The sequence below is a fragment of the Camelina sativa genome, chromosome 11 (genome assembly GCF_000633955.1).
Source record: "Camelina sativa cultivar DH55 chromosome 11, Cs, whole genome shotgun sequence".
Lineage (NCBI taxonomy): Eukaryota > Viridiplantae > Streptophyta > Magnoliopsida > Brassicales > Brassicaceae > Camelina > Camelina sativa.
The window spans coordinates 17,555,803-17,570,647 of NC_025695.1; the positions used below are offsets into that span (position 1 = coordinate 17,555,803).

General features: G+C 33.8%; 1 protein-coding gene and 4 long non-coding RNA genes across 8 annotated transcripts; 2 read left to right on the forward strand and 3 right to left on the reverse strand.

Annotated features, from left to right (window-relative positions):
- Nucleotides 488-3,344, forward strand: LOC104723663. 2 transcript variants are annotated; one of them, XR_757401.2, is made up of 5 exons: nucleotides 488-765; nucleotides 851-917; nucleotides 1,088-1,180; nucleotides 1,316-1,373; nucleotides 2,630-3,344. It is a non-coding gene; the product is annotated as an uncharacterized LOC104723663 (long non-coding RNA). The 2 variants fall into 2 exon arrangements; XR_757400.2 differs by having other exon boundaries at nucleotides 491-765; nucleotides 886-917.
- LOC104723662 lies at nucleotides 3,165-4,240 on the reverse strand. Of its 2 annotated transcripts, XR_002034280.1 has the most exons (3): nucleotides 3,875-4,240; nucleotides 3,551-3,715; nucleotides 3,165-3,315 (listed from the first exon to the last, which is right to left on the reverse strand). It is a non-coding gene; the product is annotated as an uncharacterized LOC104723662 (long non-coding RNA). The 2 variants fall into 2 exon arrangements; XR_757399.2 differs by lacking the exon at nucleotides 3,165-3,315 and having other exon boundaries at nucleotides 3,357-3,715.
- Nucleotides 4,413-5,658, forward strand: LOC109127716. Its single transcript, XR_002034282.1, has 3 exons — nucleotides 4,413-4,776; nucleotides 5,305-5,472; nucleotides 5,567-5,658. It is a non-coding gene; the product is annotated as an uncharacterized LOC109127716 (long non-coding RNA).
- LOC104723664 lies at nucleotides 6,554-7,755 on the reverse strand. 2 transcript variants are annotated; one of them, XR_002034279.1, is made up of 3 exons: nucleotides 7,364-7,755; nucleotides 7,040-7,204; nucleotides 6,554-6,804 (listed from the first exon to the last, which is right to left on the reverse strand). It is a non-coding gene; the product is annotated as an uncharacterized LOC104723664 (long non-coding RNA). The 2 variants fall into 2 exon arrangements; XR_757402.2 differs by lacking the exon at nucleotides 6,554-6,804 and having other exon boundaries at nucleotides 6,843-7,204.
- Nucleotides 10,408-12,225, reverse strand: LOC104723665 (putative F-box/LRR-repeat protein At4g15060). Its single transcript, XM_019231891.1, has 3 exons — nucleotides 11,242-12,225; nucleotides 11,014-11,154; nucleotides 10,408-10,930 (listed from the first exon to the last, which is right to left on the reverse strand). Exons 1-3 carry the CDS (start codon nucleotides 12,223-12,225, stop codon nucleotides 10,631-10,633), a joined length of 1,425 nt encoding a protein of 474 aa, XP_019087436.1. The 3' UTR covers nucleotides 10,408-10,630.

The following is a 14,845-nucleotide window of genomic DNA, read 5'->3' on the forward strand; positions in this document are numbered from 1 at the left end:
TTTTTAAAAAAAAAATCAAACTTTTAGGAAAGCCTTCTTATACTTTGAGAAGACCTTCCTAAATTTTAAGGAATTTTCCCTAAATGATAATTAGACTACTAATCTCATAATAACAAAAAATAGATAAAAACATAGCATTAAATCTAAATTATTTCAGAAAACACACCATCCAAAATAAGAAAATATCTATAATACAAAATCTTAATGAAAAAAGATAATATTATGTGGTTTTATATATATAATGTTATGCTTAGGAAGGTGAAGGTCTTCCTAACACTGACGGATCCCTTCCTGTATCTTTGCGTTCCTCCACCAACCAAAGGTCTCATACATGTGTAGCATAACAGAACACATAAACAAACTTAGGTTCTAAATAATCTAGAGTTAATTACGAGATCGGCATTTATTCTCATGGGTATTGTTCAATACGGACTTTCTGTCCGTGATTACAGATTTAGGCTTTTTTGGATGACGAAAAGACAATATTGCCCCTTCTCACATCACACAATTGATCGTCTCTTTCTCTCGACACAACTCTGGTTTCTAACTTCGTCGACTTAGCCATAGAAAAGAGAATATGATCTAATCTTCTCCCTCCAACTACACACAACCATGATCCCCCCAAACGAATTAGCTCTTCAAAAACGTCAATAAAGAGAATTTTTTGGAGAAGTAAGTTTCAATTTTCTAGGGTTTTTAAGTTTTCTCAAATGTAATTTCCCCTTTTTAATTGGGTAGAAGAGACGGAGAGTTTCAAACTGTCAGGTTCGTTATCGGTTAGCAAACTTACACTTCATGTCTCTCTAATTCAAAGGTTAAAAAATCCCAATTTTTTTTCATTTTTCAATAGCGCTTCACCATCTTCGTCGCTTCTCTGTATCGCAGGAAGCCATCTGAGAATCGCCAGAATTTGAGAGGTATGTGAGCTCTATTTTTATGTCATCTTTGCCTGGGTTGTGATTTTTTTCCGTACTAAATAAACGAATCTAATGGGTTTAGGCATTGTTAGTCATGTTCTTTACAATATGTGTGAGTGGAATTGAAGTTCACAATCTGAGCTTTTGCTCCCCACAATCTACCTTTTCAGCTTTCCAGATCTTCAGTCTGATCTCCTATTCCAAGTTTTCAGATCGCAAACTTCGCCTGCAAGTCGACGATTTCCGCCCAGTGTCGCTTGTAGGTAAGTTTGTATTCCATATTTGTACAATTTTAATTGTTTTCTTTAGTTTCTTTATGTTTTTCTTCCTTCGGAGGCGTCTCCAAGATTACTCTGTCTTACAATTTTATATGTTGTTGTTTTCTCCTTCTTGAGTAGGTTCAGTTCGAACCTATGTCTTCCTCTCGTAGCCTACATAGTATTTCTGTGTCATCAGGTATAAGCTTTCAACTATACCTCATTCTCTTTCTGTTTAATGTTTCTTTGGTCCTAAGGCTTTATTTCACACTGTCTTCAGTTTCCCCTCCTCACTGGCTAGGTGTTATCAGTGTGTTGTCTCTCTTGCTTGTTCTGCGATTTGTCCATTTATGGTAGATAAACTGCTTAAAAATTCTTAAACAGTTTGGTGTTTCTATACTTAATGTGGTCTCTTTACACTATCCTGTCTTATCTCATTTTGTTTTGGTTCCCATTGCCTTTCTCCCTTAGGGCTTAGTAAACCCTTTGTGCCTCTTCGTTGGCTAGGTGTTATCATTGTGTTGTCTCTCTTGCTTTTTTTTTTTGCGATTTGTCTATTTATGGTAGATAATCTGCTTAAACAGTTTGGTGTTTCTATGCTTAATGTGGTCTCTCTGCACTATCCTGTCTTATCTCATTAAGTTTGGGTTCCCATTGCCTTTGTCCCTTAGGTTTTACTAAACCCCTTGTGCCTCCATGATATCTCATGTCTATATTATATTCTCTGTTTGTTTGATTCTACGTGGGTTGACATTTTCCTCTACCTATTAGAGTTTACTTGATTGGTGGATCTCTATGCTCTGTTTGTGGTATATATATCTGATATGAACGGTTGCTATGTGATTATGTTTGGGTTCTAGATACCTTTTGGCCTTAGGGTTTAGTTTATCCCTTCTTCCTCGTATTGCATATGGTCTTACTGGTCCTCTATTAGATTTCTTCTCCCTTGGGTTCCCTTTCTTACAATCCTTAGGGTTTATTTTTAATCTTCTCCTCTTACTGGTCCTCTATTAGATTTCTTCTCCCTTGGGTTCCCTTTTTTACAATCTTTAGGGTTTATTTTTAATCTTCTCCTCTTACTGGTCCTCTATTAGATTTCTTCTCCCTTGGGTTCCCTTTTTTACAATACTTAGGGTTTATTTTTAATCTTCTCCTCTTACTGGTCTTCTATTATACTCCCTCCGTTTCAATATATAAGATGTTTTGGCCTCTTTTCTTTGTTTCAAAATATAAGATGTCTTATAACTTTCCATGCAAATTTTAATATATATTTAATAATCTACAATCATTACTTATGCAGTCTTCTTTATTATTGGTTGAATCTTTTTTAATTTAAATATATATGATACTTTTTAAAAGAAAAGTAAACTATCTTAATATGTGTGCCTTACCTTAAGCATCCTATATTTTGAAACGGAGGGAGTATTTCTTATCCCTTGGGTTCCCGATGAACAGGTACACGATGAAGTCAGGAAATGACTTGCCAAGAGCGTGAGTGCTGATGTCGCTGCTACACCCGCATCATTTATGGAGGTAGACTATATGATTAACACATTTGAAGGTACAACCTCCCGCGCATCGACAAGGAGGATATACTCGTCATTTTGCCCATCAGAAAAGCCTAATCCTATAAGCATGGGCAAAAATGCCCAATTTGAAACTTTTGGCTGCACAAAAGCCCATATGGACAAACACCCCAATAATCTATAAACAAATTACATTTGTCGTCCAGATCCATAATTGTTGATAAAGACGATAAAACAAGATTTGATTCTCCACCAATCCTATATATTCCACAAAGAGGATGATGGTTGGATCGCCTTTGGTTGTTAAAAGTTAAACTATACTTGTAATGAGATCAGGAAGATGGCCTATATATTCCTTGATCAGTAGTATGTGAATGTTTTTTTTCACATATCTCAAGTGACATTCACAATCTTACTGTCTTACAAAGAATACAAAATCCTGATGACTAGCTCTTTATACTCTCTTAAATGTAACTTCCACAAACTTATAAGGAACTGAAACTACAGATAGATGTACTGGCAAAAATAAGGCACTCTAGCAATCGTCTCAAGAACAAAAAACGTTGCATAGATTCGATAACAATACAATCTGTGAAGTATCTTAATCACCAAGTCCTGAGGGGAAACATAAAAGAAAAAAAAAAGACAACATCAGAAGAAATGAAATAACTCTTGTTAATAACATGAACATACAATCAATTATCAAACTTTCTAAATTTCTAGTAAGACGCAACAATATAAAACCCTTACAGTAAGGAGACATTCACTCCTTGCTCATGCTTAATGATTCATGAGTCAAACAAAGTAGTTGAAGAAGAACTCGTATTTGACTACTCAAGTGGTTCTTTACCAGTAAATGTCTCGGCTTTAAATGACTCCTCCACCACCACTTTCTCTTCATCTTCTTGCAAAATCGTTGCTTGAACTCGATAATTGTTCCTGAATTTTTATTCATTGACGGATGATCCTTCCTTTATTCCGGTGGAAGGAACCAAGCTGATTCGCCACATCAATTCTATCACCAAATTTTCCCATTTGAATCGAAACAATGAAAGACCAATCCCAACACCAAAATTGATAGCCATATATAGAAGGAAGTTAAATCACAATTTCATCACTATCTAAATCAACACACTCAAAATCCATTTCAAATCACCGTTAGAAGATTAATTACCTTACGTAAATCACCATTGTTGATGATAGTTCTAACTCAACGAGTCGAGAACCGGAGACGAAGCAACGATGACATAACAAATCAACCGATCATAAACGATCCCTTCCCCATGGGTTGATTTGAGAGGACCACAACCAATTGCTTACCATTTCTCTTTAAATGATTCGATTAGGAGGAGAGTCTCGTCGATACAGGTTTGGTTTTTCTTGCAAAGGCGGAGGTTATACCGGCTAAAGCGGTGGAGTACGGTGAGTCAAAAAGCTAATCGTTTCGGCGGTTCTCCCAGAAGTTGATGAAGATCTCAGATCGAAAGATTCACCTCAAACTTCGCCGGAGAAATATAAATTCTGGAGTTTGATTTTTAGAGTAATGATTTTTAGAGTAATGAATTCTCACAAATAGCACAATTTTAAGTTTTTAGTCCAAAATTAGCACATATTCTCAAATGTTCCAAATTTAGCACAAACTAATATATCATTAATAAAATTAAATTAAAACAAGGATTAAACAAAATGTTGAAATTGTGAGAATTAGAGAATCCGTGTTTCACCGGCGAGAGAGACCATGGAGAGAGAGAATTAAAGCATTGACGGTGTCTATCACGGTTAACACGGCGGCGGCAACTAGATGGACGCTGATTCTTGCCGGAGAGAGAAACCCAACTTTGATTACCCTCAAAGCGAATCACTTGCTAACGATGGTGTTGGGGAAGCTGGTGGCAATAGTAGAGATCCGAGCCGTGGTGAGACTATGTGGTTAGGAGGTCTAGCTTGTAGCGATAGGGACTAATACCACCGCCACGCAGCGCCGGATATGAAAGGTTGCGACTCCTAAGCCCGATAAAGTGGGATGGAAGAGAGTAGTGAGGATATTTGCCAAGCAGCTTCTGATTTAAACTCAAGGTAAGCTCAATTCTCGATTCTGAATTCTGGATTTGATTCTTAGGTCTCATTGCTTTATTTGTCCGCTTGAGTCCTATGGTGTGATCGACTTCCCTTTCTTATTTTCAAACGTTTTAGATTTTCAATAGATTGACTGATTTGTGATTTGGGTATCTCAATCATGAACTCTATATTCTTGTCCTTGTTTTTGTTTATTTGGTTTCTGGATTTGATAAAATTATGTCGGTGAATTGAAATTTAGATGGTGATGATGATGACGTTTAAGTCTACAAGGAACTTAACGATTTGGTCCTTGGAGATTTCTTATTCTTTAAATTTTGTTAGGATTATCTCATATTAGATTTGTTCATTGCTCATGACAATAAACTGTCAATAGAGGAATTATAAATATCTAGCTTTAGATGATACATGTTTGTTGTTTGCTTTGAGTTCCGTAATTAGAGATAAATTCAGTTGAATTGTTCTATTCAAGATTTCTAGAGCGACAATAGTTTGATTCATTTTTTCAATTCTTGATTTAACTTGTAGGTTGCATTACCACTAAGGAGCTGGGGATTGTGATGTGTTGTTCTCTTGGAAAAAACCCAACCGAAGCAGAGCTTCAAGACATGATTAATGAAGTGGATGTGGATGGTAATGGTACCATTGATTTCCTTGAGGTCTTGAAATTGCTGCTGAGTATGGCTATATTCTAAGGTAAGCAACCAAAACTTCTTATTCCCATGCATTACCCTTTATCTTATAACTCAGGATCTATCTGGTGTGACAACAACAATTTTTTTCTTGAAAGTAATTGCAGAGCATGTGATGGAACTTTAAACCAAGATGACTAATGGATCAACAATCAAAAAGACAAGGAGACTGCTCTTGTTTGGAGTTACAAGGATGTTAACCTTTATTTTGACTCATTTCCTTTAAAGCTCTATGTTGAATATGTGTTCCTAAATCACTGTTTGTATTTTCACTTTGCCTCAATGTGTACTCGAAGTAAAGGCTTAGATTATTGGTTAAACACCAGTTCTCGGTTTCACATCCTAAAATAACACTTTATGAAGGCTTTCTTAAATTCAGAGGATGCCTTCCTAACACTTTATGAAGGCTTTCCTAAAAACCAATTTTTTAACCCAAGACTTTAGAAAAATATTCCTAAATTTTAAGTAATCCTTCCTAAACATTATAGTGTCCTTCCTAAATTTTTTTAACAAGTGTTTTTTAAAAAAAAAATCAAACTTTTAGGAAAACCTTCTTATACTTTGAGAAGACCTTCCAAAATTTTAAGGAATTTTCCCTAAATGATAATTAGACTACTAATCTCATAATAACAAAAAATAGATAAAAACATAGCATTAAATCTAAATTATTTCAGAAAACACACCATCCAAAATAAGAAAATATCTATAATACAAAATCTTAATGAAAAAAAGCTAATATTATGTGGTTTTATATATATAATGTTATGCTTAGGAAGGTGAAGGTCTTCCTAACACTGACGGATCCCTTCCTGTATCTTTGCCGTTCCTCCACCAACCAAAGGTCTCATACATGTGTAGCATAACAGAATACATAAACAAACTTAGGTTCTAAATAATCTATAAACAAATTACATTTGTCGTCCAGATCCATAATTGTTGATAAAGACGATAAAACAAGATTTGATTCTCCACCAATCCTATATATTCCACAAAGAGGATGATGGTTGGATCGCCTTTGGTTGTTAAAAGTTAAACTATACTTGTAATGAGATAAGGAAGATGGCCTATATATATTCCTTGATCAGTAGTATGTCAATGTTTTTTTTCACATATCTCAAGTGACATTCACAATCTTACTGTCTTACAAAGAATACAAAATCCTGATGACTAGCTCTTTATACTCTCTTAAATGTAACTTCCACAAACTTATAAGGAACTGAAACTACAGATAGATGTACTGGCAAAAATAAGGCACTCTAGCAATCGTCTCAAGAACAAAAAACGTTGCATAGATTCGATAACAATACAATCTGTGAAGTATCTTAATCACCAAGTCCTGAGGGGAAACATAAAAGAAAAAAAAAAGACAACATCAGAAGAAATGAAATAACTCTTGTTAATAACATGAACATACAATCAATTATCAAACTTTCTAAATTTCTAGTAAGACGCAACAATATAAAACCCTTACAGTAAGGAGACATTCACTCCTTGCTCATGCTTAATGATTCATGAGTCAAACAAAGTAGTTGAAGAAGAACTCGTATTTGACTACTCAAGTGGTTCTTTACCAGTAAATGTCTCGGCTTTAAATGACTCCTCCACCACCACTTTCTCTTCATCTTCTTGCAAAATCGTTGCTTGAACTCGATAATTGTTCCTGAATTTTTATTCATTGACGGATGATCCTTCCTTTATTCCGGTGGAAGGAACCAAGCTGATTCGCCACATCAATTCTATCACCAAATTTTCCCATTTGAATCGAAACAATGAAAGACCAATCCCAACACCAAAATTGATAGCCATATATAGAAGGAAGTTAAATCACAATTTCATCACTATCTAAATCAACACACTCAAAATCCATTTCAAATCACCGTTAGAAGATTAATTACCTTACGTAAATCACCATTGTTGATGATAGTTCTAACTCAACGAGTCGAGAACCGGAGACGAAGCAACGATGACATAACAAATCAACCGATCATAAACGATCCCTTCCCCATGGGTTGATTTGAGAGGACCACAACCAATTGCTTACCATTTCTCTTTAAATGATTCGATTAGGAGGAGAGTCTCGTCGATACAGGTTTGGTTTTTCTTGCAAAGGCGGAGGTTATACCGGCTAAAGCGGTGGAGTACGGTGAGTCAAAAAGCTAATCGTTTCGGCGGTTCTCCCAGAAGTTGATGAAGATCTCAGATCGAAAGATTCACCTCAAACTTCGCCGGAGAAATATAAATTCTGGAGTTTGATTTTTAGAGTAATGAATTTTGGTATCTAATTAAATAATCAATCTTATATAATATGACCAGGTTTTTCTCAACTTTTGCTAAGAAAATGATATTTGGCTAAATATTTTTCTGACACCTGTACTTTTTTCCTTTGGATCTAATTAACTATAATTTGGACGGCTCATAAAACCAAAAAAAAAAACCATCAACATTTTTTTCCTCCATTTTTTAATAAGAAACATATGCAGCCTTAAAAAATCTAGAGCTACCTTATCCCAGTGTGTGGTTGGTTTCATCTTAGAACTAAACCAATATTAAATTAAATTTATAGGTTTGAATAAGAGTTTAATATCTGTGTTTGAATCTTATATAATTTTCATAGGCACAAGCAGAATCAAATTTAAATAAGATGGTGGAATGGTATTATTTAAGTAAATTAGTTTAACTTTTTAAAAAATTGTTTATATAAAATGAAAATTTTGAGCTTATTTTATGGATAATTACGTAAGATTGTGAGATGTTTTAATCTAATTCTATAATTATTTTCTTAGGTTCACACTTATTATTTCAAACATCATGGTATTTTTGAATTACATTAAATTTCTAAGTATTCATATTAGGAATTTCAGAATAAATTATGAACATAATCAGTTATGTTTTAATTTGAAATAATACCATCATTTTATGCATTGCCTTATATCTACCCACTATTATTCCTCAATTTTCATTTTTATTTAGATTACTTCTGATTTTTAACTTATTATTTTGAAACACTTGCAAATTTATGATAACTAATATTTGAGCTCAATCCCTTCTCTCTTTTAAAGGTTCAAACATTCTATAAAATTTGGTTTCCTAAAAACAAAACATTCTATAAAGTTTGGTTTCCTAAAAACAACCTGTTACTATACAAACACATCCTCTTTCAAATTAATGTGAAAACTAAAACATTTACTTTCTATTCTATCCTCGATTCAATTTCCAACAAACAACTAAACACTGGTAACAATAGTATCGTTGTTCGGATAATCCGTTTTTGTGAAGTTCCTAACTTTAGAAGAAATATTATCTTACTAAGTCTTGAATAATTTTTCCAAAAATGTAAATTATTTTTACTATTGTTCATCTTTTGATGATTTATGCAATCATTTTAAAATATTTATAAAAGAAAATAAATAATTGTATGTGTATTTGATTTTAAAAGAATTTTAATATATAATGATGATTCTTAGAGTAAGAGTTGAAAGAAACCTTACTATATTATATAATTTAATACTAAAGTAAAGTTTTCTTTTGGCAAGCTCCAAAAGATTATCAATTAATGATCTCTTCTTTCACAAGTGTTATTTTGTTTCTTTAAATTTTTAGTGTAATTCAATTGAATTTACATATTAATTTTTTCTCTTAACAAATAATTTGATAATTATATAATTTAAGGATATAAGATTATAATATATACTAGATTTTAACCTGCGGTATACCGCGTGCATATAATAATAATAATTATTTATATTTTATATTGTATTTGTTTATTAAATATCGGACATTTTTCAAATATAGGAATAACTAAATTTTCTGATTGTTGTGCAGCTAAATGTTTATATTAATTTTTTAACCCGCAATATACTTTATGAACATTTGTTTGTTATATTTAATTTTTTTTGTTTAGTGTTTAAGATTCTATTTTGATTTTAATTAATATAACAAAAAATAGTGGATATATATACATAGTAAGTCATTTATATAATATGATTAAGTCATATTTTACCTAATGATTTAATTATTTTAAACAGTCTTAGTTAAATCAACTTAATTTTTGTATGTCAAATATTCTAATATTAATAGTATTGATAAATAATAAAATAAGGATTTAACCCGTATTAGCACAAATTTAATGATATTTTATTAATTTTAACATGTCATTTTTATAACCTATCTACTTATAACCATATTATATAGTATTTTAAAATTTATAATTTTACAGTAATATTTTAAAATTTTATTAAGTTTATATTTATTAATTATAATATTTAAATAGATGTGAATCGAAATTTTTTTTATGTTAAGAATCAAAGCTCACAGGTTTTGGAAAACAAAATAGTAATCAAATTGTTGTTTTCTTTCTTTGCAATAGATTCATAGAAAGAATATCTTCAATACAAAATAGAATGTGTGGTTAAATATATCATAATTTCTGTTTTCATATTGATTTTGCTGTATTTTTTAAGTTGGAATGGTATGTGAAATATTTAGAAAACAAAATCTGATGTAATGCTATTTTTGGAAATTTTTTAGGGATTAACTTTGTAAATATATATAAATAAAAGGGTAGAATCCAAAATATACTTAAAAATGTATACATAAATATTTGGGTTGTATAAAATAATGTCGTAATAATTAGCTGTTTTAAAAACTAAATTTACGGAAAAATATGAAGACAAATACGTGCGTAGCACAGAACAACTCCTAGTATTTTATAAATGCTACATCTGGAAAATTTGATATGTGTGCTAATGTTCGAAGAAAAACTTAAAATAGTGCTATTATAGGGTATTTCTCATATTTTTTTTATTTGTTTTAAACCAAGTTTTGGTTTTCAAATTGCTAATATATTTTGTTTAATCTACAAAAAAAAGTTTAAGTACACATTAGGAAGCCAGAATATTAGCTAAGCACTTTGAAGTTATCACAATTTATTTATAGCTAATCTTGTTTTGTTAGTATTATACGTTGGGAACCACAATGAAACAGTAGAAAATGATAATAGTTTAGGCACTGTTGAAAGATAATGATTGTTCTTCAAGAGTTACATATTTGATCACATAATTATTAGTCATAACAATAGCTTTGTCGAAGCCAAGATCTAAAAATTGGGAAGCAACTTCCAAACTATCAACACTGGCGGCATTGAGGTGATCATCACGTACGGTTCATATAAATGAAAACATCAAAGTAGTATGAGTTGTTGTCAAACCTCGAAAACAAAGTAACAACTCCTGGATCACCATCTCACGTTCATCTTCAGTCTCTAGAGCAGACCGGAACCTGATTGTCGCAGCCTTTAAGCAACGAGCAGTTCTCAAGATATATTTTGCCAAATCTATCACTTTTCGTGATCCTTGTATCCCTGTCCACTTGAAAGTTTCAAGACTCGATAACAAGCATTCAGGAACACAATTCTGTTCATTATCCCAGCGAAGCAGTGGATCCAAATTACTCTCTTTATGGTCCTGAGATCAAACATTAGAGCATGGCTTAAACATAAGTTACGGTAAATTAAACAAAAAAAAAAGACTCTATGGAAGAAACTTACATCACTTATATAGACCTCTAGCTCTTGTAAATTAGGAGAATCTGTAAGTAACCGAACAAGTAGTTTCGACCAATTTGGATCGCATGGACATATCTTCAGATGTTTTAGCTGGTTAAAGACAATACCTTCACGATACAACGCCTGCACATGATGAAAAAGGATTCAACCTCAAGATAACCTGGTTGAGTGTTCTAAAAGGAGATTGGTAGATAGATGGAAACAGATTACCTCTTCAGCATTGACTGGTATGCATAATGAAAGCCGCTTGACGAATGTGATTGATCTAACAAACTTTTCGATATCGGGGTATGTCGAATCAATATACGCCTCCTCCAAGTTAGGCATATCTTTAAAGTCGAAGGAGTAGCTATCTTTTTCAAAATCAAGTACATAAATTCCTTTATAATCCGTAACTTTGAAATACTTCAAAGAAGGAGTGTCTATCACAAGCTCCTCAAAACCAGAACGTCTTGTTATCTTTAGGGTTAGTCTCAGCATGGACGGGACAATTACTCTAAATGTGCTAACATCCTCAAAATTATCACCTCGTTCCAGATATAGATTCTCGAGAACTGGGCAAATGGAAAGAAGTTTGGGAAGGGACATGTCACCTGAGTAAGACACACGTCGAAGGGACAAAGTTTTTAAGGACGGGAGTGAAGCCGTACGAGGAACATAACCCATGTGAACCATGTCTTTCAGTTTCAAGATCACAAGCGATTTACATGTATACAAACTGGTCGGCAAGCCAGTAGGATAGCGCGTACAAGAAATGTTGAGGTTTAACTCGCGGACGCAGCGGGAGACAACAATTAAAACCCACATAGAGATTATTACATTATTAACTTGATACGGTCGATTGAGCAATTTGAGACGAAAGCTTTCTATGACGGGAGCTCTATGTAATGGCAGATTACAATCAATAAAGTCCCGTAACCTTGCTACGTCATAGAATGAGGAATCGTACTGTATCTGTAACCTCGCGCATTCATCCTCTGAGTAATCCCTAGAACTGTACTCAAGCTTAGGCAGCCACATCCAAAGAAACTCCCATCGCTTGGATAATATACTTGTGCTTACAGCAACTTTTGTTGGGAGAAACAATAGTACCTTCAATAGCAATTCATCAGGCAATTGACTTATATTATCCACGTCTTCACAATCTTCAAGACTTTTATTTGGGTTTAACGAAGATTCTCCGATCGTTGACATAAACACCAATTTGTGGAATACGAAACTTTGGTTGAGGCGAGGAAAATTAAAATAGAGGAGGAGAAGAAACCCTAAATAAATATACTTATGATATTTTCTACTAAATAAAGAAAAAAGAGGGCCGGCTCTTAAATATTAAGCCTAAACAGTTGGGCTTTTTTTTTTCTTAAAAGATAACTAATAAAAATAGGCAGATATGCAGAAGGATCTAGAAGATCATGTAATTAATATAAAGATATTGTAATATTTATAATACAGATATGTAATTATTTAATTATATTTTAGTTTAGGAAATTATCTTACTATATCATTATTTAAATTACATCTATACTAATATTTTTGCAGCAACTTTTGACAAAAAAATCATTTTGGAAACAATTAGCATTCAATTTATTAACTTTAATATTAGTTACCAAAAAATTCAAAATTAATTATAGGTAAGATTTAAAAAAATAAGAAAATCTGTCTACCTCATTCAAACATAAATATATGATTCTCTTTCATTTTTATTTGAATTTATATTTAAATTATCTTGAATTATTCTACAATACATTTAGTTAATAAAAATTATGATTTTTTCCTGCATATGATGTAATACAAAAAAAAATTTCCTTACCAAAAAAATGTAACAAATTTTTTTAAACAGACATATATTACTCAATAGATAAATAAAAAAATACGGGTATAATATCCCACATCGCCTAAAATAATTGGGCAATGGATCAGTGTCATACTATAAAAGAGACCAAAATAATTCAGAATACAAATGAGTAGGGTAACCTCCGCAAACCGAAATCCCGGTTTAGGGGTTGCATCGGTCGATGCAATAGCTGCATCTGTCGATGCAAGTTCAGTTTTGTGCGGACGAGTTTAAGTTAAACGCTGTGTTTTGGGCAAAGGGAAAAGAAAAACCCTGAAATCGATTCTTTTGTCTTATTAGTCGACTTTGGCCGCTTTTGAGAGAAACAAAAGACAGTAAGAGTGTTCTTGGTGTTCTTGGTGATTTTTGTGAATTGGTGGTGTTTTCTGGTGATATCTAAGGCATAGGACATTGTAGGAGGCTTCTAGAAGTGTTTTCTAGCTTGATTGAGGTTCAGAATCTTCTTGGCAAAGGTAAGTGCATGACCATGGCTTATCTAAGCTAGAGATCTCTCTAATTTGCTTGTTGTGTGTTGTTAGGCTTGTTAGAATGATCTTTGGGACGTTAGGAAGCTTTCTTGTGGCTTTGGATCGAGTTTTGTGGTTGTAGGAACGAAGATCCGGCGAGAAGCTTCGGGGGAAAATGATGCTCGGCATTGCATCGATCGATGCACTTTGTGCGTCGGTCGATGCAGATACGAGGACGGCGCGTAAACACTAGGGTTTTCGTGCTATGTCGAGCATGCGTTGGTCGATGCAATGGGAGCATCGGTCGATGCAGGTTAACCTTGCATCGGTCGACGCAACCTCCAACTGGTGTCGGTCGATGCATGTTGGTGTCGGTCGATGCAGAGTCCTGGTTTGTTATTGTTGATTGTTGAATGTTGTTNAAAAATTTCCTTACCAAAAAAATGTAACAAATTTTTTTAAACAGACATATATTACTCAATAGATAAATAAAAAAATACGGGTATAATATCCCACATCGCCTAAAATAATTGGGCAATGGATCAGTGTCATACTATAAAAGAGACCAAAATAATTCAGAATACAAATGAGTAGGGTAACCTCCGCAAACCGAAATCCCGGTTTAGGGGTTGCATCGGTCGATGCAATAGCTGCATCTGTCGATGCAAGTTCAGTTTTGTGCGGACGAGTTTAAGTTAAACGCTGTGTTTTGGGCAAAGGGAAAAGAAAAACCCTGAAATCGATTCTTTTGTCTTATTAGTCGACTTTGGCCGCTTTTGAGAGAAACAAAAGACAGTAAGAGTGTTCTTGGTGTTCTTGGTGATTTTTGTGAATTGGTGGTGTTTTCTGGTGATATCTAAGGCATAGGACATTGTAGGAGGCTTCTAGAAGTGTTTTCTAGCTTGATTGAGGTTCAGAATCTTCTTGGCAAAGGTAAGTGCATGACCATGGCTTATCTAAGCTAGAGATCTCTCTAATTTGCTTGTTGTGTGTTGTTAGGCTTGTTAGAATGATCTTTGGGACGTTAGGAAGCTTTCTTGTGGCTTTGGATCGAGTTTTGTGGTTGTAGGAACGAAGATCCGGCGAGAAGCTTCGGGGGAAAATGATGCTCGGCATTGCATCGATCGATGCACTTTGTGCGTCGGTCGATGCAGATACGAGGACGGCGCGTAAACACTAGGGTTTTCGTGCTATGTCGAGCATGCGTTGGTCGATGCAATGGGAGCATCGGTCGATGCAGGTTAACCTTGCATCGGTCGACGCAACCTCCAACTGGTGTCGGTCGATGCATGTTGGTGTCGGTCGATGCAGAGTCCTGGTTTGTTATTGTTGATTGTTGAATGTTGTTTGATGGTTAGAGATGTCTCTATTGCTTGTGTGTATAGCCCAGTAGATGGGAGGATTGCCTTACTGAGTGTTTATAAAATACTCATGCATTGCAATTTGTGTTTGTGGTGAAGGTAAAGGCAAAGTGTGATCGTGGAATCAAGGCAATGAAGAGGAGGATGTTCTA

What these genes read in the sequence shown, in the direction of transcription:
- LOC104723665 (XM_019231891.1), bottom strand. Translation starts at nt 12,225, where the DNA reads ATGTCAACGATCGGAGAATCTTCGTTAAACCCAAATAAAAGTCTTGAA. An exon ending in TACCAGTCAATGCTGAAGAG is followed by an intron (nt 11,155 to 11,241) that starts GTAATCTGTTTC and finishes CATCATGTGCAG; the next exon opens with GCGTTGTATCGTGAAGGTAT. An exon ending in TAGAGGTCTATATAAGTGAT is followed by an intron (nt 10,931 to 11,013) that starts GTAAGTTTCTTC and finishes GTTTGATCTCAG; the next exon opens with GACCATAAAGAGAGTAATTT.